Source organism: Gymnoscopelus microlampas (assembly GCF_963454915.1).
Source record: "Gymnoscopelus microlampas genome assembly, chromosome: 8".
NCBI classification, from domain to species: Eukaryota; Metazoa; Chordata; class Actinopteri; order Myctophiformes; family Myctophidae; genus Gymnoscopelus; species Gymnoscopelus microlampas.
The window spans coordinates 72,451-96,556 of record NC_139945.1 but is presented as its reverse complement, the minus strand read 5'-3'; the positions used below and the strand labels follow the sequence as shown (position 1 = coordinate 96,556).

The 24,106-nt window shown below is 41.2% G+C and overlaps 1 protein-coding gene across 1 annotated transcript in view; it reads right to left on the bottom strand.

Moving 5' to 3' along the window:
* The window catches only part of ywhae1 (tyrosine 3-monooxygenase/tryptophan 5-monooxygenase activation protein, epsilon polypeptide 1), a 42,092-nt gene extending 31,501 nt beyond the window's left edge, over nt 1-10,591 (bottom strand). Inside the window, exon 1 of the mRNA XM_084063917.1 lies at nt 10,400-10,591. Within this exon, the coding sequence (XP_083920043.1) occupies nt 10,400-10,463 (64 nt within the window). The 5' untranslated portion in view covers nt 10,464-10,591. The remainder of the gene's footprint in view (nt 1-10,399) is intronic.
* Nucleotides 10,592-24,106: the final 13,515 nt, after the last annotated feature.

The following is a 24,106-nucleotide window of genomic DNA, read 5'->3' as shown; positions in this document are numbered from 1 at the left end:
CATACATATATAATGACATTTAACCCTTCTTCATCCACTCCACCATCTCTGTAAACACACATATATAATGACATTTAATCCTTCTTCATCCACTCTACCATCTCTGTAGAGATACATACATATATAATGACATTTAACCCTTCTTCATCCACTCCACCATCTCTGTAGAGATACATACATATATAATGACATTTAATCCTTCTTCATCCACTCTACCATCTCTGTAGAGACACAGTAATATAACATGAATCCGTCAAAATGCTAATCTGAAGAAACACTTGAAGATTAAACATTAAGATGAAAAGCTCTCCCCTCGGACATACCTGTAGACTACACCAGGTACAGATTACTTTTTGTTGCTCTCCCTCATGGAGCTATTTGTGGATTATACCAGGGTCAGTCCACCCTTAGGTGAACACGCACTGACCCTCTGCACCTTAATCCCCATGTATAACGCACAAACTTTTTTTGATTTTTATTATTGCGCTCTTTTTCTCTCTAAGCACCTTAGCGTCTATAAGTATATCATGCACAGTATACATACATTGCTGCTATGCTCAGGCACCTTAGTTTGTCTCTTATCCCAGGTACTTTGTAAATATGTAGATAACTTGTTTTTGGCCTTCTATTGTTCTCTGTTGATCTCCATCCCACTTAACCCCCTACCCCTCTTCTTCTTCTCTCTCCCTACTCTTCTTTCTACGGAATTTAACGTTGCGATGGGAGTGTTGTACAAAAACGAATTTCACCCACTTTTTACCTTGTAAACCTGTGATGTGACAATAAACCTGATTCTGATTCTGATTCTGAAACCATCAGTCACGAAACTAGAGGGAGCGTAAACAACAATCTGGTAACACCCACCCATAAAACAAACATGGGTAAATTCTCCTTTTACAGCACAGCCACCAAGGTATGGAATAGCCCAACCCCATCCCTCAAAACATGCAGTTCTCTGGCAGTGGCGTGCACAGACATTTTGAGGGGCAGGTGCTCAAGTAAATTATACTTTTTTTTGTTGACTTGGTCTGCTCTTTTTTTCCCCTCTACACCTATACCTCTTTGCCAAAAATAGCAGATCTACAAGCCCACAACGCCTCGCAGCGCGAGGCGTTGTGGGCTTGTAGATCTGCTATTTTTGGCTAAAGTTCTCCTCAGAAAAGGGATGCTAGGTTTCGAGTGGTTATGGTAAAAAGAAAAATCATATCACATAAAGATTTGGCGGAACCCCCTGTAGTAACTCTGAGGACCCCCTAGGGGTCCCGGACCCCCCTGTTGAAGACCCCTGCTGTAAACTGAAAAAAAAAGGGCACTTCTGGTCAAGAGGGCAAAGGGCAGCTGCTCTAGCACCACCTAGAGTCTATCTGTGCACGTCCCTGTTCTCTGGGCTCATTTAAAACAGCCCTCACAATCATTTTAACCACCTAGCTTTGGGCTATTCAAAAATAGCAGATCTACAAGCTGTAGATCTGCTATTTTTGAAAAATATGTGTGCATATCTTTGAATATATATATATATTTTTAGCAAACATTTTTTAACTCAAAATCTTTGCTTCTGTACAGTGGATAGATACGGATGAAACTCATATTCCAAACTACATTAGAAATCACACTTTCCTCCCCAACAGGCTCTATGCACAGCAGACATATTGGAAAGAAATGGGGCCTCTTCCTTACTTCCAATGACACTAATGAAGGCTCTGTTCCATTCTGGTTGTTACAATGACACTAATGAAGGCTCTGTTCCATTCTGGTTGTTACAATGATACTAATGAAGGCTCTGTTCCATTCTGGTTGTTACAATGATACTAATGAAGGCTCTGTTCCATTCTGGTTGTTACAATGACACTAATGAGGGCTCTGTTCCATTCTGGTTGTTACAATGATACTAATGAAGGCTCTGTTCCATTCTGGTTGTTACAGTGATACTAATGAAGGCTCTGTTCCATTCTGGATGTTACAATGACACTAATGAAGGCTCTGTTCCATTCTGGTTGTTACAATGACACTAATGAAGGCTCTGTTCCATTCTCTCTGTTACAATGACACTAATGAAGGCTCTGTTCCATTCTCTCTGTTACAATGACACTAATGAAGGCTCTGTTCCATTCTGGTTGTTACAATGACACTAATGAAGGCTCTGTTCCATTCTCTCTGTTACAATGACACTAATGAAGGCTCTGTTCCATTCTCTCTGTTACAATGACACTAATGAAGGCTCTGTTCCATTCTGGTTGTTACAATGACACTAATGAAGGCTCTGTTCCATCCTGGTTGTTACAATGACACTAATGAAGGCTCTGTTCCATCCTGGTTGTTACAATGACACTAATGAAGGCTCTGTTCCATCCTGGTTGTTACAATGACACTAATGAAGGCTCTGTTCCATTCTGGTTGTTACAATGATACTAATGAAGGCTCTGTTCCATTCTGGTTGTTACAATGACACTAATGAAGGCTCTGTTCCATTCTGGTTGTTACAATGATACTAATGCAGGCTCTGTTCCATTCTGGTTGTTACAATGATACTAATGAAGGCTCTGTTCCATTCTGGTTGTTACAATGACACTAATGAAGGCTCTGTTCCATTCTGGTTGTTACAATGACACTAATGAAGGCTCTGTTCCATTCTGGATGTTACAATGACACTAATGAAGGCTCTGTTCCATCCTGGTTGTTACAATGACACTAATGAAGGCTCTGTTCCATTCTGGTTGTTACAATGACACTAATGAAGGCTCTGTTCCATTCTGGTTGTTACAATGATACTAATGAAGGCTCTGTTCCATTCTGGTTGTTACAATGACACTAATGAAGGCTCTGTTCCATTCTGGTTGTTACAATGACACTAATGAAGGCTCTGTTCCATTCTGGTTGTTACAATGACACTAATGAAGGCTCTGTTCCATTCTGGATGTTACAATGACACTAATGAAGGCTCTGTTCCATTCTGGTTGTTACAATGACACTAATGAAGGCTCTGTTCCATTCTGGATGTTACAATGACACTAATGAAGGCTCTGTTCTATTCTGGTTGTTACAATGACACTAATGAAGGCTCTGTTCCATTCTGGATGTTACAATGACACTAATGAAGGCTCTGTTCCATTCTCTCTGTTACAATGATACTAATGAAGGCTCTGTTCCATTCTGGTTGTTACAATGACACTAATGAAGGCTCTGTTCCATTCTGGTTGTTACAATGACACTAATGAAGGCTCTGTTCCATTCTAGTTGTTACAATGACACTAATGAAGGCTCTGTTCCATTCTGGTTGTTACAATGACACTAATGAAGGCTCTGTTCCATCCTGGTTGTTACAATGACACTAATGAAGACTCTGTTCCATTCTGGTTGTTACAATGATACTAATGAAGGCTCTGTTCCATTCTGGTTGTTACAATGACACTAATGAAGGCTCTGTTCCATTCTCTCTGTTACAATGACACTAATGAAGGCTCTGTTCCATTCTGGTTGTTACAATGACACTAATGAAGGCTCTGTTCCATTCTCTCTGTTACAATGACACTAATGAAGGCTCTGTTCCATTCTGGTTGTTACAATGATACTAATGAAGGCTCTGTTCCATTCTGGTTGTTACAATGACACTAATGAAGGCTCTGTTCCATTCTCTCTGTTACAATGACACTAATGAAGGCTCTGTTCCATTCTGGTTGTTACAATGATACTAATGAAGGCTCTGTTCCATTCTGGTTGTTACAATGATACTAATGAAGGCTCTGTTCCATTCTGGTTGTTACAATGACACTAATGAAGGCTCTGTTCCATTCTGGTTGTTACAATGATACTAATGAAGGCTCTGTTCCATTCTGGTTGTTACAATGGCACTAATGAAGGCTCTGTTCCATTCTGGTTGTTACAATGGACCCTTATAGCCTGGTAAACCCTCCCTCCGGAAATCTCATTTCCATTTGATTTCAGGAGTGAGTCTGGCCTGATCCGCCTTTCTGCAATATTGGCTGTGGGCTGGAGTTGGGCGGGAGTAATACCGTTGACTGACAACCCCATCAGCCAATGATCGTTTTTCCCCTTCAGCCAATTGCAGTGGATTTTTACAACCTCCATCACTAATGTGACGCAACGGGACTTTTGAGACGGCCATGCCCAAAATAGGTTGCCTTATTGGGATACATGCGTGTCACTGCCCGCCCCTGCCGGTTCTCTGAATTTATATTTTTAAATAGACTCTGTCATGATTAATTGACCACATATATTTAGTTAAACAACTAAATTCTATCCAAACGATATCTTAATAGTAAATTCCGTGCCTCAAAAAAGAAGTTTGAGACTGTTTTAAAACCGAAAATAAGAAGTGACGGCACTCGCAGAAACAACAATGGCTGCCGTTCGTCTTTTGTCGGCCCCACTCAGGCTGCACTCGGCTTCAGTCGGGCTCACTCGAACTCGCCACCTGATTGGCCAACTGTCGCTGTCAATCACAGAACGATGAGGGACGACGCCGATAGGCTCGTCCCTTTGGCGTACACAGCCATTATTGCAGAAAGGCGGATCAGGCCAGACTCACTTCTGGAATCAAATGGAAATGAGATTTCCGGAGGGAGGGTTTACCAGGCTAGGACCCTTATGGGTGTGGAACCAAATGGACCCTTACAGGTCTGTAACTCTGAGAGTGTACACATGGAACCAAATGGACCCTGTAATGTACTCCATGGGGTCGTGTGAGGTCCTTGGAATTAAAAAAGGTTTGAGAACCACTGTGTTACACTAAATGGCCTATGAAGGAAAGTAAGGTAGAGGCCCGATTTATTTACAATAAGGCTGCTGTGCATAGAGACTGTTTCAATCACAGACTAAAGTACCTGAACAATTTACACTGTTCCCCCTAAGGGTTAAAGACGGGGTGTCGTGATTTCCCCCCCTTATTAAACATAATCATCAGGTATTATTGTTATACTACAGAAAGTGTAACAATTATGTTTTTATGTGGACATGCCTCCAGTTCATTAAGTATACCTGGTTCTCACCTTAGCACCTCCTCCACCACCTTAGCACCACCCACCTGTCCTAGTCCCTCCTCCTCCTCATGCCCACACCTGTTGTGTTATGATAATGAGGGGGAGGGTATGTTTTTACTGTGTCACTAAAGCGCTGTTTTTCTATTGGCACGTTTGACCCTCAAGGTTTCAGCCTCCAGGTAGAAACTCAAAATAGTCAGAGAAGACATAAAACACCATTAAAACACCACCAGGGGGCTTAATGAAGTTCTATCAACCTCATAAACACATGAAAAACCATGGAACCACCTCTTTAATATGGGGGGTCCTAAGCAGAAATAAGGGTTAATGTGAGGGGTCCTAACCAGAAATAAGGGTTAACCCATTAAGACCTGGAACTGTGTCATTTTTAGATTTGAGCTAAAAAGCATTATTTTACACTTTTGGCTATTAAAAAATAGCAGATCTACAAGCTCATAGCGCGGCACCGAGTGCCGCGCTATGAGCTTGTAGATCTGCTATTTTTGAAAAATCTTGAAAATGTGTGCAAATCTTTGAATATATATATTTTTAAAGTGAACATTTTTAACTTAAATCGTTGCTTCTGGGGGGGTCCCTGGAACAAAATATTTGAATGGGGGTCCACGGCCAAATACATGTCATTTTGGGGGTCCCTTGACATGAAAAAGATGGAGCACCACTGATATAGAAACATACGTTTTTCAGAAAACTGTTGAGATTTAGGAGACATGTAGAACCGGCTAACTAAGCAGAAATAAGGGTTAATGTGGGGGGTCCTAACCAGATCTATAAGCTCACATCATCATAAGCTTGTAGATCAGCTGTTTCTGGACAGGTTTCATCATGGAAACATGACGATTACACAAAATAAGCGGTTAGGTGATTATGTAATAATGGCGGGGGGGGGGGGGGGGGGTCAGTTGGAGGACCCCCCCACAGGGTCATAAATCAGCGGTCAGTAAAAATACTCCAGGATCCAAAATCCCTGCATGACTCATAGAGCAACAATCACACATCAGGTTACCTGGCAACCCGCCTCAGGAAGGCTGTAACTCTATAGTCTATGAGCCCCCGGGTTGCCACGTCTGCTCACAGTCAGCCACTTGGGACCTGTGTTTCTCTCTGTAAACTTCATTCATTCAGTGGTGCTCAAACTTTATCATGTCAAGGACCCCCAAAATGATATGTATTTGACCACGGACCCCCATCTCAAAATATGTTGTTCCTGGGGGGTCCCAGAAGCAAAGATTTGAGTTAGAAATGTTCGCTTTAAAATAATATAAACATAGATTTGCACACATTTTCTCGATTTTTCAAAAAACAGCAGATCTACAAGCTCGTAGCGCAGCACTATGAGCTTGTAGATCTGCTATTTTTGAATGGCTAAAGTGTAAAATAATGCTTTTTAGCTCAAATGACACCGATGTGTTCCAGGTCTTTTATATGCAGTAAGTTGTTCATGTCTGTTCTCTGGAGTGAGCAGACCTGGAACGCACGCGTCACACTTTGGGCTATTCAAAAATAGCAGATCTACAAGCTCATAGCGATAAACAGGACTGTGGTATCAGTCAGTGTGTCATTTAAACACATCTAGGACTGTGGGTCTCAAAGTGTGGTCCAGGGACCATCTGGGTTCCAAATGGACCCTTACAGGTCTGTGACTCTGAGAGTGTACACATGGAACCAAATGGACCCGTCAGAGTTATGGGGGTCCTTGAAATTAAAAGGTTTGAGACCCACTGATTTAGGAATAAATACAAAAGCCATTAATAATTGTTAAAGTAGTTAAATCATGTAAATAGTAAGAATATGAAACAGCATGATGTCAACTGAAGCATTCAGAATATGACTGTAAATGACAATATGATCATGTGATCAATATGAATGATTATCATCATGTTATAAAGCAGTGGTTCTCAAACTTTTTCGTGCCAAGGACCCCCAAATAGACTCTTATTAGCCCGCGGACCCCCATTTGAAAAGATAAGCCAGGGACCCCCGTAATAGAAGATTTTTAAGGCTCTCTAGCAGTGATTTTCAACCATTTTAATGTCAAGGACCCCCAGTGTGACATGCATTAGGGCTACGGACCCCCATTTAATAGCATGTATGTCTCTGGGACCCCAATTCATATTGTAAAATCAATGTTAATGTAACTCTGAGAGTGTACAAATGTAACCAAATGGACCCGTTAGGGTCCATTTGGTCCCTGTCCATCATTTAGCTGGGGACCCCCTGGAACCCCCTCAAGTACCCCTGGGGGTCCCCGGACCCCACTTTGAGAACCATGGTTATAAAGGATGAGGAATCAGAAAGGCACAGATTCTCTAACAGCAGCTTTATAAGTATTATATCTGCAGCTTTTATAATAATTAGTTATTATTATAAAATGACTGTCAGACTGTGTGATAACATATAGATCACATATAGATCACATATAGATCACAGATAGATCACAGATAGATAACATATAGATCACATATAGATCACATATAGATCACATATAGATCACAGATAGATCACATATAGATCACATATAGATCACATATAGATCACATATAGATCACATATAGATCACAGATAGATCACATATAGATCACAGATAGATAACAGATAGATAACAGATAGATCACAGATAGATCACAGATAGATCACAGATAGATCACAGATAGATCACAGATAGATCACAGATAGATCACAGATAGATAACATATAGATCACATATAGATCACATATAGATCACATATAGATAACATATAGATAACATATAGATCACATATAGATCACATATAGATCACATATAGATCACATATAGATCACATATAGATAACATATAGATAACATATAGATCACATATAGATCACATATAGATAACATATAGATAACATATAGATCACATATAGATCACATATAGATAACATATAGATAGTGATGTCAGTGTCACAACAACCTCTACTTGCTTTCATACACCGACCACCTGGCTTCTTATTTCTCTCACAGAACCTGGCAACACTGGCACCCAGCTAAAAACCCAGCCCTGAAACCCTGTCTGTCTGACCATGAGCCTCAGGCTATAAACACACTCACTGTGACCACACAGACAGACAGACAGGGAGAGAGACAGACAGACAGACAGACAGACAGACAGACAGACAGACAGACAGACAGAGAGAGAGACAGACAGGGACACAGACAGACAGACAGACAGGCAGGGGGGAGAGAGAGACAGACAGACAGACAGACAGACAGACAGACAGACAGACAGACAGGGAGAGAGACAGACAGGGACACAGACAGACAGACAGACAGACAGACAGACAGACAGACAGACAGGCAGGCCCACAGACAGACAGACAGAGACCCTGCACTCTCCACAGTGTCCATGTGTACAAAGTGAACCAAATGGACCCTGACTCACAGCTCATTAAATCAGTGTAAAAAACGCCCAGCTCTACGTCCATGTGTTTCAGTCACTGACACACACACACACACACACACACACACACACACACACACACACACACACACACACACACACACACACACACATCCATTGGTGGAAAAAGTACTAAATTGCTTTACTTCAATAAAAGTACCAATACTGCAATGTAGAAGTACTCTGTTACTAGCGAGAAGTCCGGAATAAAAAAATGAACTTGAGTAAAAGTGCTCAAGTATTGGCATCAAAATGTACTTAAAGTACCAAAAGCAAAAGTACTAAAATATTTGAAAATAGCAGATCTACAAGCTCACAGCGCGTCGCGTTGTGAGCTTGTAGATCTGCTATTTTCAAATAGCCTAGGTACAAAATAAGGCTAAAGTGGTTAATGTGTGTTTGATGATAAAAAATATATATAGATGAAAAGTAACTAGAGTTTTCAAATAATTGTAGTGGAGTAAAAGTATAACATTTGCCTCTGAGATGTAGTGGAGTAGAAGTAAAAGTATTGGAAATTGGAAATACTCAAGTAAAGTACGAATACCTCAAAATTGTACTTAAGCACAGTACTTGAGTAAATGTACTTTACACCACTGACACACACACACACACACACACACACACACACTTAGCCTCCAGCAGCCCACCAGGCTAACTAGAGGCTAACCCAGTGACACACATGAATTAATAAACCTTATCAAAGCTTTAGACACCATTTATAAAGCCATGCTGTAAGTGTGTGTGTGTGTGTGTGTGTGTGTGTGTGTGTGTGTGTGTGTGTGGGGGGGGGGGGGGGGGGGGGGGGGGTCAGTTAGCATGCTAAGCTAGGCTAGGCTAAGCTAAGCTAACAGACAGTTGACAGCTCACTCAAGCCTCCATTCATCCGCCATTTTGTTCTAGCTAGCCGTTCCTAGCTAGCCTGTCCCAAACCTCTGCTTTACAGAGCGTAGAAGAAGAGACAGATATAACGTGTTATAACCGGTTAAAATAACCGCTTATAACCGGTTATAACGTGTTATAACCGGTTATAATAACTAGTTATTAACTCGTTATAAACCGGTTCTAACAGCCTGCTGTTCAACACAGTGTTCTGCTAGCTTAAACATGCTAACGCTACATGGTCCTCTCTCCCGAACACAGCAGATCTCACAATGTGAGCTTGTAGATCTGTTATTTATTAATCATAGAACGCCTTTAGCCCTGATATGATGATAGAACCGGGTCTAAAGCGGTTTAAACCCGTTCTGCTCGCTGTTACTTAATATAGCCATTAAGAGGGGGGGACGGGACCCCCCTTAATGCCCCCCCTCTGGGGGTCCCGGACCACTGCTTGGAGAACACAGTTGGGGGGGCCTTACGTGCTAAACATGATGCTAACACTAGCCCTCCATGCTAATATGATGCTAGCCCTGGTAGACAGTGAAACACAGGGTCTCAATGCTAACATGATGCTAACAGTGTAGACAGTGAAACACTGGTCTTCCAAGCTAACATTATGCTAACTATGAAGACAGTGAAACACAGTAACACTGGTCTCCATGCTAGCCATATGCTAACATGATGCTAACTAATTGGACAGTGAATCAGTGGGTCTCCATGCTAACATGATGCTAACATGATGCTAACTATCTAGACAGTGAATCAGTGGGTCTCCGTGCTAACATGATGCTAACGGCATAGACAGTGAATCAGTGGGTCTCCGTGCTAACATAATGCTAACGGCATAGACAGTGAATCAGTGGGTCTCCGTGCTAACATAATGCTAACGGCATAGACAGTGAATCAGTGGGTCTCCGTGCTAACATGATGCTAACGGCATAGACAGTGAATCAGTGGGTCTCCGTGCTAACATAATGCTAACGGCATAGACAGTGAATCGGTGGGTCTCCGTGCTAACATCACGCTAACACGATGCTAACCCCATAGAGACCCAGACCACCGGCTCCTCTCCAGGCTGTCTCACCGTCATATCGCTCCGCCTGCTCGGCCAGTTTGGCCTGGTACACCAAGTCCTCCCGGTCTCCCATTATGGCGGATCTCTGTGTCTCTGGGTCTCTCTGGCTCAGCTCAGCGGGCTGTGGTGAAGCTCGTAGCGGCGTTAGGGCGACGGAGAGGCGGGGAGAGGAGAGAGAGGAGAGAGGCTGGGGCGGTGGTGGTTGGATGGGCTGGATGGATGGAGGGTTGGATGGCTGGTGGTTGGACGCAGCCGGTCTCTGAGTGAATCAGAGTTATGAGATATCTTGAGAACGGAAGGCCCCGCCCACACCCGTTCATTTCAATGGAAGTTGCTCACAAAGTGCACGGACCTCTAACTTCCTGTATCGGCTCCAGTTTTGGAGCCAATGGAGCATGCGCACTGACGTTTTAGACGGTAGAAGCATGCGCAGTAGCGTTTCAAATACGGGGAAAGCTGCTATCCCAGACCTGACCACCAGGCGACGGTAACATAATTTTTTATACTGCGGTTCTGGGGGCGTGGTCATAATATATATATCTGTCTGTCGAGGAACTGAACCAAGATGGCGGCCGCCTCCATCCGGGTCACACACTGCATCCCATCGCCCGGGAGGACGGAATGACTGGACCTGGTTGTCCAGGCAACCGCATATTAATGATCATTCATACACATAATATGTACAGATTATTTTAATGTTAATTCCTTTATTGTTAAAGGGGGTGGAGCATAAATAGCTTTTTATTTAAATAAATAGGAGCAAAATAATCACAAATTAAATATTATATAACTATATTATAGATAAATAATATTATTTATATATTATTAATATTATGTAAGTATATTATAGATAAATAATATTATTTATATATTATATTAATATTATCAAACTGCTCTGTCATTTTCCCTTTTCCGTGAGGTTGCCATAGTGACCGCTCTGTCTGCCAATCAACAGGCCGCGACCGTCCCTCCCGGCCATGGGAACTACCGCACCAGCCGGGTTTATACTTCCGTCCTGCCGTACGACGGTGTCGCGCGCAGAAAGTAGCAGATCTACAAGCCCACGACGCGCCGCGTCGTGGGCTTGTAGATCTGCTATGTTTGGCACGCGACACCGTTGTACGACGGAGCACAAATGAAGCGTGCCACGCCCTCTCCATGCATGAATTAATAATAGTTAATAAACACACTTTAACTCAACATAATATAAATACAATATCTATTAAATATTATGTGTTATATAATATATATTATAATATTTAATATATAATATTAAATATTTATTAAATATTATGTGTTATATAATATATATTATAATATTTAATATACAATACTAAATATTTATTAAATATTATGTGTTATATAATATATATTATAATATTTAATATACAATACTAAATATTTATTAAATATTATGTGTTATATAATATATATTATAATATATAATATATAATATTAAATATCTATTAAATATTATGTGTTATATAATATATATTATAATATTTAATATATAATATTAAATATTTATTTTATTAACAGAAAATCGCAACATAATAATAATTATTATTATTATTATAATAATAATAAGACAACATACATCATAGGACAAATATAAAATAAAAACATAGTTATAGTTTACATAGATCTACAAGTCTACGTATAAATAAATAAATATACCAACACCTTAAAACAGCTCATTTGTCATGAATGATTGACTTTATTTACTATGTTGTTGTTGTTGTTTTTCTGAACACATTATTACGGCTACAGAAAATAAAAAGCTCATCTTGAAAATAATAATAATTATCATAAAAATATGAACATGATTTTCATAACGGTTGATTGGCAACACAACTTGTAACCAAGTATGACGTCACTTAAAGCAAAACCTTGTGCTGAGTGGATAAAACACATTTCTCTAAAAAAAAAAAATCTCTAAAATTAAAACACATCAATTTACTTACAACTACTAGATAAGAGGACCTTTTAACGAGGATGTGACCCTGAGAAAAGGCTGAAGATTTGGTAATAAGAAAGAATGAAAGAAAGAAAGAAAGAAAGAAAGAAAGAAAGAAAGAAAGAAAGAAAGAAAGAAAGAAAGAAGCAATAACAGATGAAAACAGCACAAAGGAAAACCTCATGAATGAATGAATTAATTAGTTAATTAATTAATTAATGAGTGAATACTAACTCGGGGTAAAACATTAACAAGTGAAATCAGTAAAAAACTAACATCTGATCTCCTTTTAAAGTCAAACGCACTGAGGCCACTTCAATACTAAAGCTCTGTCACTGCCCTCTAGTGGTCTGAAGTGAGGGTGCAGGTGGGTTATGTAAGGGGTTCCAGGGAATCTCAGGATTCCTGAGATTAGGAGATCTAAAGCATACATGGAGCAACTGAGGGCCCCGAGGGCCACATGCGGCCCCCACCTTCACTTAATGTGGCCCCCACCTTCACTTAATGCGGCCCCCACCTTCACTTAATGAGGCCCCCACCTTCACTTAATGAGGCCCCCACCTTCACTTAATGCGGCCCCCACCTTCACTTAATGAGGCCCCCACCTTCACTTAATGCGGCCCCCACCTTCACTTAATGAGGCCCCCACCTTCACTTAATGTGGCCCCCACCTTCACTTAATGCGGCCCCCACCTTCACTTAATGCGGCCCCCACCTTCACTTAATGTGGCCCCCACCTTCACTTAATGAGGCCCCCACCTTCACTTAATGAGGCCCCCACCTTCACTTAATGCGGCCCCCACCTTCACTTAATGAGGCCCCCACCTTCACTTAATGTGGCCCCCACCTTCACTTAATGCGGCCCCCACCTTCACTTAATGTGGCCCCCACCTTCACTTAATGTGGCCCCCACCTTCACTTAATGCGGCCCCCACCTTCACTTAATGAGGCCCCCACCTTCACTTAATGTGGCCCCCACCTTCACTTAATGCGGCCCCCACCTTCACTTAATGCGGCCCCCACCTTCACTTAATGTGGCCCCCACCTTCACTTAATGCAGCCTACAGGTTAATATCAGAATAGTGATATATTATTGATTTCATCTGTTATGATTCATAACATGTAAACATGACCCACTTTAATGACTTCAGTCTATATTAGTAGCTTAATGACTAGTATTAACATTATATTGTATTTTTTATGTCCAATGTATTTGTATTTAAGTTCATAAAGTTAACATAAGTATAACTAAATGCATTTTAAACCAAATAAAAGGATTCCAATTCAAAAGTAGCGTCGCACTGCAACGCGTTTTGAGCTTGTAGATCTGATACTTTTGCTATTTTTGTGTAACATAGAATGGTGATTAATTTACGAAAAAAAATTAAAATATGGAGATAAGAGGTGTCTGCCTGACAGTATATGTAATGTGTTCCTCTGGAGTGACTGTGTCAATATATAGTGGTCCTTTGCATCACCCCCATTCTACATGGACCATTACAGTTATCTGTAACTCTGAGTGTAATGTTTATGATCTGACACACACACACACACACACACACACACACACACACACACACACACACACACACACACACACACACACACACACACACACACACACACACACACACACACACACACACACACACACACACACCTCAGTCACAGTCACCTGTCCGTAGATACCCAGTCAGGGTCAACAGAGAACCCCCATCATACCTGGCTGATTTTGATTCATGTGAAAGGTTCCAATACAACGCATGCTATGTTCTTTATGTGTGTGTTCACAACTGCTGTAAAAAAAATAAAAAATAAAAGAGAGTGTTGAACTGAGTGTCAGTTGGAAGGAAAGAAAACTATTTGTTGAAATGTAAACAAAACCAAAAAAAAATAAGGAGAAAAGGGTTGTAATGTTTATGATCTGACAGTATTTGATTTGATCCACAAGGGGGCGCTTGGTATCGCAGAATGTTAGAAACACCACTGAAGGAGAACGCCCCGTTGGTCATGTGATGTTGTTTGTCAGGAAATGATTGTCATTACTATGGTCATTTCTACTTGGATGTTACTGAGTGAAGGAGTGAATAAAAACCTCTGGAGTTAAAGAATTGTTTTGGGGGGTCATTCAAGAACTTTATAGTGTACACTCTCAGAGTTACAGACCTGTAAGGGTCCATTTGGTTCTATTTGTACACTCTTAGAGTTACAGACCCGTAAGGGTCCATTAGGTTCCATGTGTACACTCTCAGAGTTACAGACCTGTAAGGGTCCATTTGTTAACAGTTTGCTTTAGGATGAGAATGATTTAAATGGCATTTATACAAAGCACTTTACATAGATTGTGCGACACACACACACACACACACACACACACACACACACACACACACACACACACACACACACACACACACACACACACACACACACACACACACACACACACACACACACACACACACACACACACACACACTCTAACTCTGGGGGGAACCCGGGATCGAACTGGGAACCTCACGGTTGCCGTTCGGCCGTTCTACCCCTGAGCCACTGCCTCCACTAACCTCTGCATAATACTGCAATGTCATCAAGGCTAGTACAGGCTGAGTCCTCAGAAATAGTTCTAATATAACTATATTATAACTATTATATTATCTATATAGAACATTAGGGGTGAGTCTGTTATATTAACTATAGATTATATTAACTATAGAACATAAGGGGTGGACCATGACACTTGTCCGTCTCTTTTCAAGAGAAAATCCATGCAGTTTGCAGAGTTTTTAATAACAGAGGAGAGTCCAGGGTGAGGAAAAGACCAGGCCTGTTGTCAGCGAGGAAAGTGAATTATAAAGACATTACATTTCATCATGAAGTGAATTATAAAGACATTACATTTCATCATAGTTCACTTATTACTGCTGTCACTGTGAGGGAAAGCAGCCGTGGACGGAAAGAAAGAAAGAAAGAAAGAAAGAACCAATAACCCAATGGTGACTCTGGCAGAGCTCCAGTGTTCCTCTTTGTGGAGATGAGAGAACCTTCCAGAAGGACAACCATCTCTCTGCAGCACAGCACTGCACCTTATCAGGCCTTCATGGTAGAATGGCCTGACTGAAGCCAATCCTCAGTAAAAGGCACATGAAATGAAAGACCATTTAGAGTTTACCAAAAGGCACTTTAAAAACATCTGCTGGTCAGTTCAGAAACAAAGATTGAAGTCTTTGGGCTGAAAGTCAAGTGTAATGTCTGGACTAATCACTCAAGAACAGATTCAGAGCTAAGCTACTGAATCTGTCCAGAGCCCCGTTCAGAACGTGTGCCCGTTAGCTTGCAAGTGGGCGTGCCTTCAGATCAGGAAGCAGGCCGCGCTTTACCCAATCAAATGTAGTGGGCGGGATTTACTGTCTGTGCGCTCCCTTCCCACTGAAAACAAACCGAAACTCATTTAACATTAGCGTCCTCGGAGCAGACAAAACCACGGAAAGATATTCACATTTTAACGTGCTCTTTCATCATAGAAACAAGTGGGGCTTATAACCACAACGATCCATGTTCTCTGGGAGAAGTGGTGTTAATGTTCTGTGTAGAAATATTGTTAGTGGGAATGAAAACGTAGACTCACCACCAGAAGTGGAGCGCTGAGGGCAGACCATAAACCCTGGTTTTCCTTGAGCACGGGTGCTCCGTTCAGCTCCTCCCAGAGCCAAGTGAAAGAGTAAAAAACAGCAGAGGGCGCTGTTTTTCCTTTTTATTTGGTCGATGGGTTCCCAGATTGTGTCTGAACAGAACCAGGCAGCGCTCATCACCTGGCCAACACCATCCCTACAGCGAAGCATGGTGGTCACAACATCATGTTGTGGGAATATGTTTCAGTAACAGGGTTCTTGGTCACCTCCCTGACCAAGAACCCAAAACTCATCTCCCCTAATTGCTCAGTTTGTCCAAATGACCAGCTCTAGTAAGAGTCCTGGTGGTTCCAAACTTCTTGCATCTATGAATGATGGAGACCACTGTGTTTGTTGGGACCTTCAATGCTGTGGAAAGGTTATTGGTAACCTTCCCCAGATATGTGCCTCCATACAATCCTGTCTCAGAGGTCCACAGACAACTCCTTTGACCTCATGGCTTGGTTTGTGCACAGAGACGTGTGTGTGCCTTTCTAAATGATGTCACATCTTCCTATAATTCCACAAACCTGCGGCGGGACGGGGCGCGCGGGGAGGTCGCGCGACAGGACGTGCAATAACCCCCACGTTTGCAACTACTTTCGCCTGCGCACTTCACCGGGTATGGTCTAGTCCAGTGGTTTTCAACCTTTTTCGCATCAAGGACCCCCCAAATTGACAAATATTAGCCCAGGGACCCCCATTTGAAAAGATATGCCAGGGACTCAACCATTTAGATTTCTTTGGGGGTCCCAATCTACACTGTATCACCATCATCAGTGTTCATGTAACTCTGAGTGTGTACAAATGGAACCAAATGGACCCGTTAGGGTCCATTTGGTTCCATTTGTACACTCTCAGAGTTACAGACACATAAGGGTCAATTTGGTTGCTAACTATTCATTTGGCTGGGGACCCCCTGGAACCCCCTCAAGGACCACTGGTGGTCCCCGGACCACTGGTCGAAAACCCCTGGTCTAGTCAATTTAATTTGCCATATAGACAGACTCCAATCAGGTTATAGAAACATCTCAAGGATGATCAGTGGAAACAGGTAGGATGCACCTCAGATCAACTTTGAGTGTCATAGCAAAGGGTGTCAATACTTATGCACGCATGATTTTGTCTTTTTACATTTCTTTAAACATTAGCAAAACAATCTATCTAAAAATCTAACTAAAACTATTCTGTATTAAATAATCACCTACTCACAATTATTTGAGATAATCACTATATATGTTTTGCATAATGGTCATCATAATCATTTCCATGTTGAAGAATTTTCAAATAATTTCAGACATTTTCAGAAATAGCGGAAACAGAAGATCTACAAGCTCACAACGCGTTTCGAGCTTGTAGATCTTCCGCTATTCATGTTTGTTAAAGATATGAGAGGATGTAAGTTATCAGTCATAATATCTGCCCTGAACATCTTTAGTTTTATGAAGCCTGAAAGACAAACAGAAATGTACTTTTTATTCATAATATTAACCATAACGTTCAGCGACAGACACAATAAAATCCTTCATCTCTGTTATTTCAGCCATTCTTTTCATAACCGTGACAGGCCTATATACGTGCACGATGTCGTGCAATATTAAGGACTGAACACACTGTGGTGTGAGCTTGTAGATCTGTTGTTTTGTGTCCATGACGCGGAGTCCCAGTGGGTCCCCCAGATGATTCAGGGGGTCCCCGGATGATTCAGGGGGTCCCCAGATGATCACCTTAAGAATGTACAACATAGTTTTCTCACTCAACAGTAAACAAGTGTATACAGCAGGGGTCTTCAACAGGGGGTCCGGGACCCCTAGGGGGTCCTCAGAGTTGCTACAGGGGGTCGGCCAAATCTCTGTGTGATAGGATCATTGTTTTTTACATTAACCACTTGAACCCTCGCATCCCTTTTCTAAGGACAACTTTAGCCGAAAATAGCAGATCTACAAGCTCACAACGCCTCACGCTGCGAGGCGTTGTGAGCTTGTAGATCTGCTATTTTCGGCAAAGAGGGGAAAAAAGAGCAGACCAAGTACAGAGTGAAAGTTGGCCTCAGAAGCTGGTCTTTTCGACTTAGGACCAGAGACGAGGGCGTGGCTGCACGACACTGAGTTGGCCATCTGATGATATACGAAAGAAGAGTGAAAGTTTACTAAGTATTGGCGGTTTAAGTGGTTAAATGTCTGAAAATACACATGAACATGAATCCAACATCTATGAAAAGCTTTAATCTGCAACACAATTTTATGTAATATAAAGTGGGGGTCCCTGCTTCATCTCTCTCTCTGTTAGGGGGTCCTTGGCCTGAAAAGGTTGAAGACCCTTGGTGTACAGGGTATCTGCACATTTATAAAGTGACAATTTAATGACTTTTTTTGGGGACCCCTACCATGAAAAACCAAAGTGAGTGAAAAGTAATCAACAGACTTATACTATAAGACAAAAAGACAAACATTGAACAAATTGTCAAATATTAACTAAGAAAGAGGCAAACATTTTGATAATAGTGAGCTTGTAGATCAGCTATTTTCACATGATTTATCTATGGAACCAAGTCAAACCAAATGTAATGCCTCAACTCCAACAATTACAAATGCTTGTCAGGGTGGGGGGTCCCCAGTTCAAATATGATTATTTTGGGGGGTCCCCAGTTCAAATATGATTATTTTGGGGGGTCCCAGTTCAAATATGATTATTTTGGGGGGTCCCCAGTTCAAATATGATTATTTTTAAATATGATTATGTTGGGGGGGTCCCAGTTCAAATATGATTATGTTGGGGGGTCCCAGTTCAAATATGATTATGTTGGGGGGTCCCCAGTTCAAATATGATTATGTTGGGGGGTCCCCAGTTCAAATATGATTATTTTGGGGGGTCCCCAGTTCAAATATGATTATGTTGGGGGGTCCAGTTCAAATATGATTATGTTGGGGGGTCCCCAGTTCAAATATGATTATGTTGGGGGGTCCTTGACACTGACCACTGATCTTAACATTCAGTGTTTGTTGTGAATCATTGACTCTCACCTGACCTTGAGAAGCAGAATGGGATAAAAATAGTTACATCTGGTTTAATATTCATAATAATATTCATATCATCTCTGTCTGGAAACCTCGTTTGTCAAACACTCTTTTTTCAGGAAATGAAAAAGAAGAACAAAATGTAATTATTATTTAGTCACAAGTTTTTCATTGGTTTAATATTTATAAAACTCACAGACACATTTAAAGGACTAGTTCACCCATAAAATGACTTATTTTCTATATCAATCCCATGAAGCCTGGAATTCATGGAGATTTTTTTGTTGTTTGCCAAAAATAGGATATACATCATGATTTATTGGGAGAAAGCAATAGTATATGTTAAATCAGACTAATTCAACTACCAATCTCAGTGGAATCATGCAAAAAAAAAAAAGATTGGACTATACAAATCCTCAGTCGGGGACAGGCCTACAGAAATGCGACAAAAACATAAGAATCTCCATGAATTCAAGGCTTCATGGGGTGTGATTGATCGAAAATAAGTCATTTTTGAACTACTCCTTTAACCACTTTGACTTGTAAAGCTTGTAGATCAGATATCGGGGGTTCCCACACTTTGTTGACTTTAAAATGACCAACTCAACCAGATCTACCGACCAAAACATTATTATAATCATTATTAATAGCGACGCAGCGTTACGTAACAAGACAAACACACTTGGAACGGGACATAGTGGAAAAAAATACTTCCTACCATTCTGTATGGAAGTGATTGTTCTGGGATTCTTTGCTACAGACATTTTGATATAACTGTGTAAAGATACTACCGTTAGTAAAGATACTACCGTTAGTAAAGATACTACCGTTAGTAAAGCTAGTAACGGCATTTGGCGGAAGTCCCGCCCAAGGAAATTACGTTAATGCTTTACAAATCTGTTAACATTGTATGTGAATGAAACGAGAGCTGTGATTGGTCGAAAAAGATTGTTTCCGGCGGAAATAGGTACGATGGAAGTCCCGCCCCCTATAGACACTCTCTGCTTTATTGTGATCTACTGGTGGATGGTGATCTACTGGTGGATGGTGATCTACCTTTTGGGAACCCTTCATGATGGGGGGGGGGGGTCCCCAGATGACAGTAAAGTGACAATTTAAGGACTTTTAAGACCTTTAAAAAAAGAAAAGAAAAAAAAAGACCATTACTGTGTTAAAAGTGGAACAGAGTCAAACTAAATGTAATGTCTCAACTCCTTTAAGTCCAAGTGCTTGTCGGGGTGGGGGTTCAAATATGATTATTTTGGGGGGTCCCCAGTTCAAATATGATTATTTTGGGGGGTCCCCAGTTCAAATACGATTATTTTGGGGGGTCCCCAGTTCAAATTTCATTATTTTGGGGGTCCCCAATTCAAATATCATTATTTCGGTGGGTCCCCAGTTCAAATACGATTATTTTGGGGGGTCCCCAGTTCAAATATGATTATTTTGGGGGGTCCCCAGTTCAAATGTGATTATTTTGGGGGGGTCCCCAGTTCAAATATGATTATTTTGAGGGGTCCCCAGTTCAAATGTGATTATTTTGGGGGGGGGGTCCCCAGTTAAAATATGATTATTTGGGGGGTCTCGGCCTGAAAAGGTTGAGAACCACTGACATAGAGAACCAAAGTCCTGACGTTGTGTATTTAGAACACAGTTCTATGACGTGATCTAAGATTTCTCGATGGGCTTTTCAATTGAAAAAATGACTCTGTGAGCAGGGGAATAGCGCCCTCTAGCAGCAGTAATATCACACTTCAGTTCTCTATCTCCGTTAGGCATTAATTTACCAAAGAGGAAAACAAGATAAAAAGTATAATAATAAATATAGTTCCTATCAACAGTAGAGGCACTATTCTATAACATCAGTGTGTGTGTGTGTGGGAGGCATCTGTCTTAGTGCAGGGCAATACATCTATATCAATAAATAAATATTACATCCATATCCATGGTGATATTAGACTGGCAATCACCGTATTATCGTGATATGGCATAAGCTTTGCATTTTCCTGGTTTTAATCACGTTAAAGGGTTATTTCACATCATTTTAACGTCATTTGAACGTCCACTCTGGCTTTGGTTAAGTTGCATGATTCAATATTTAGATATTAGATATTCATTTGATCAGACACGCCCACCTCATATACAGTATGCTGTAAGCCCATTCAACTTCAGACTCCATTTTAACCATGTAGGACTCATTAAAACACACGTCTCTGCTTCTAGTGACTGATATTGTCCTTCTAATGAATGTTAGACTCATTAAAACACACGTCTCTGCTTCTGGTGACTGATATTGTCCTTCTAATGAATGTTAGACTCATTAAAACACACGTCTCTGCTTCTGGTGACTGATATTGTCCTTCTAATGAATGTTAGACTCATTAAAACACACGTCTCTGCTTCTGGTGACTGATATTGTCCTTCTAATGAATGTTAGACTCATTAAAACACACGTCTCTGCTTCTAGTGACTGATATTGTCCTTCTAATGAACGTTAGACTCATTAAAACACACGTCTCTGCTTCTAGTGACTGATATTGTCTTCTAATGAACGTTAGACTCATTAAAACACACGTCTCTGCTTCTAATGACTGATATTGTCTTCTAATGAATGTTAGACTCATTAAAACACACGTCTCTGCTTCTAGTGACTGATATTGTCTTCTAATGAATGTTAGACTCATTAAAACACACGTCTCTGCTTCTAGTGACTGATATTGTCTTCTAATGAACGTTAGACTCATTAAAACACACGTCTCTGCTTCTAATGACCGATATTGTCCTTCTAATGAATGTTAGACTCATTAAAACACACGTCTCTGCTTCTAGTGACTGATATTGTCCTTCTAAAGAATTAGGTGGCGTGTTTTTTGTTAGAAAAGGAGGCCTTAGAAGGAATCTATCTGTACATTTGGGAAACCCCGAGCTTCCGCCGCCCACACTGACACCACACTGATTTCATTATTTCGGGATAAACACAACAACTACAAATCACATGTCACCACAACACTAGCCACAACGTGCGCCATGAATTTACGGGTGGCGTAGGCTACTTCTCATCGCTCACTCACTACACATTTGCCTCCTCGGAGCATAATTCATTCAACTCACCACATCAGCGACCACAGCGGACGGGGAAACACTTTAGCACCGTTTACCGTGAGCACACCCGAGCCCCGACGGCTTTTTCGCTTTGCTAATGTCCCTATTCCACCACACTCTATCCCACCACGCTCACGCTAATATATCCGTCATTTTCGTGCCATGCACATCCCAAACAAAACATTAAAACCGACGCCACCGTCTCAACGCAGCCTCTGCTAGCGAGTAGCCACTCACTCAGGATTGACAGGTTGGGAGGAAGACAAGCAACCAGGTCAGTGTTGCCAGATTGTGCGCCAGAAACAGGCAACCAGCTTCGTGAAAAAACAAAAGCCAGCCGAAGGGGTCTGCGATGTTTCGCGGGGGTCCGAGGTCCGGGGTCCGAAGGGGTACGCGATGTTTCGCGGACCCCCAGGGGGTCCCCCATGTATTTTTTTCCTCCTTTTTTTAATTTTATTTTTATTTTTTATTTTCATCCCCAAAATAAGCCAGCCCTCACTAGAGCCCTGTGCGCGGCTAGGGGGCAGGGGACCTCTAGTATAATAAACATTGAATCAAGCATCTTTAAGCAACGCTCAAATGACCCCAAAGTGTCATATGAGACACTCTACACCAATAGGGTGACATGTTACAGGCACATGTAGGCACTCATCCAATAGCAGGACAGGATTCTCAGCAGGGACCTGAATAAATACGTGCCAGAGTTAACCAACGACACTGCGTATATATATTATATCATTTACATATAGATCTGGTAAAAAGCCTGCTGCTAGATCTACAAGTCTATTCTATGCACTATAATCATTTAAAGGTTATTTCATACTTAAAGGAACAATACAAGTTTTCGTCTCAGACAAATCGTCCAATCAGGATTGTCGTCTTGTGTCTTCATGTAACATTCAGGAACAGGCCTCTATGCACGGCGGCCATGTTGGCGGGAAATTGGGCCTCTTCCTTACTTCCTTCACAGGTGTTACCAATGATACTAATGAAGGCTCTGTTCCATTCTAGTTGTTACAATGATACTAATGAAGGCTCTGTTCCATTCTGGTTGTTACAATGACACTAATGAAGGCTCTGTTCCATTCTGGTTGTTACAATGACACTAATGAAGGCTCTGTTCCATTCTGGTTGTTACAATGACACTAATGAAGGCTCTGTTCCATTCTGGTTGTTACAATGATACTAATGAAGGCTCTGTTCCATTCTGGTTGTTACAATGACACTAATGAAGGCTCTGTTCCATTCTGGTTGTTACAATGACACTAATGAAGGCTCTGTTCCATTCTGGTTGTTACAATGACACTAATGAAGGCTCTGTTCCATTCTGGTTGTTACAATGATACTAATGAAGGCTCTGTTCCATTCTGGTTGTTACAATGATACTAATGAAGGCTCTGTTCCATTCTGGTTGTTACAATGACACTAATGAAGGCTCTGTTCCATTCTGGTTGTTACAATGATACTAATGAAGGCTCTGTTCCATTCTGGTTGTTACAATGATACTAATGAATGCTCTGTTCCATTCTGGTTGTTACAATGATACTAATGAAGGCTCTGTTCCATTCTGGTTGTTACAATGACACTAATGAAGGCTCTGTTCCATTCTGGTTGTTACAATGACACTAATGAAGGCTCTGTTCCATTCTGGTTGTTACAATGACACTAATGAAGGCTCTGTTCCATTCTGGTTGTTACAATGATACTAATGAAGGCTCTGTTCCATTCTGGTTGTTACAATGATACTAATGAAGGCTCTGTTCCATTCTGGTTGTTACAATGACACTAATGAAGGCTCTGTTCCATTCTGGTTGTTACAATGATACTAATGAAGGCTAGTATCATTGTAACAACCAGAATGGAACAGAGCCTTCGTGTCATTGTAACAACCAGAATGGAACAGAGCCTTCATCAGTATCATTGTAACAACCAGAATGGAACAGAGCCTTCATCAGTATCATGGGTAACA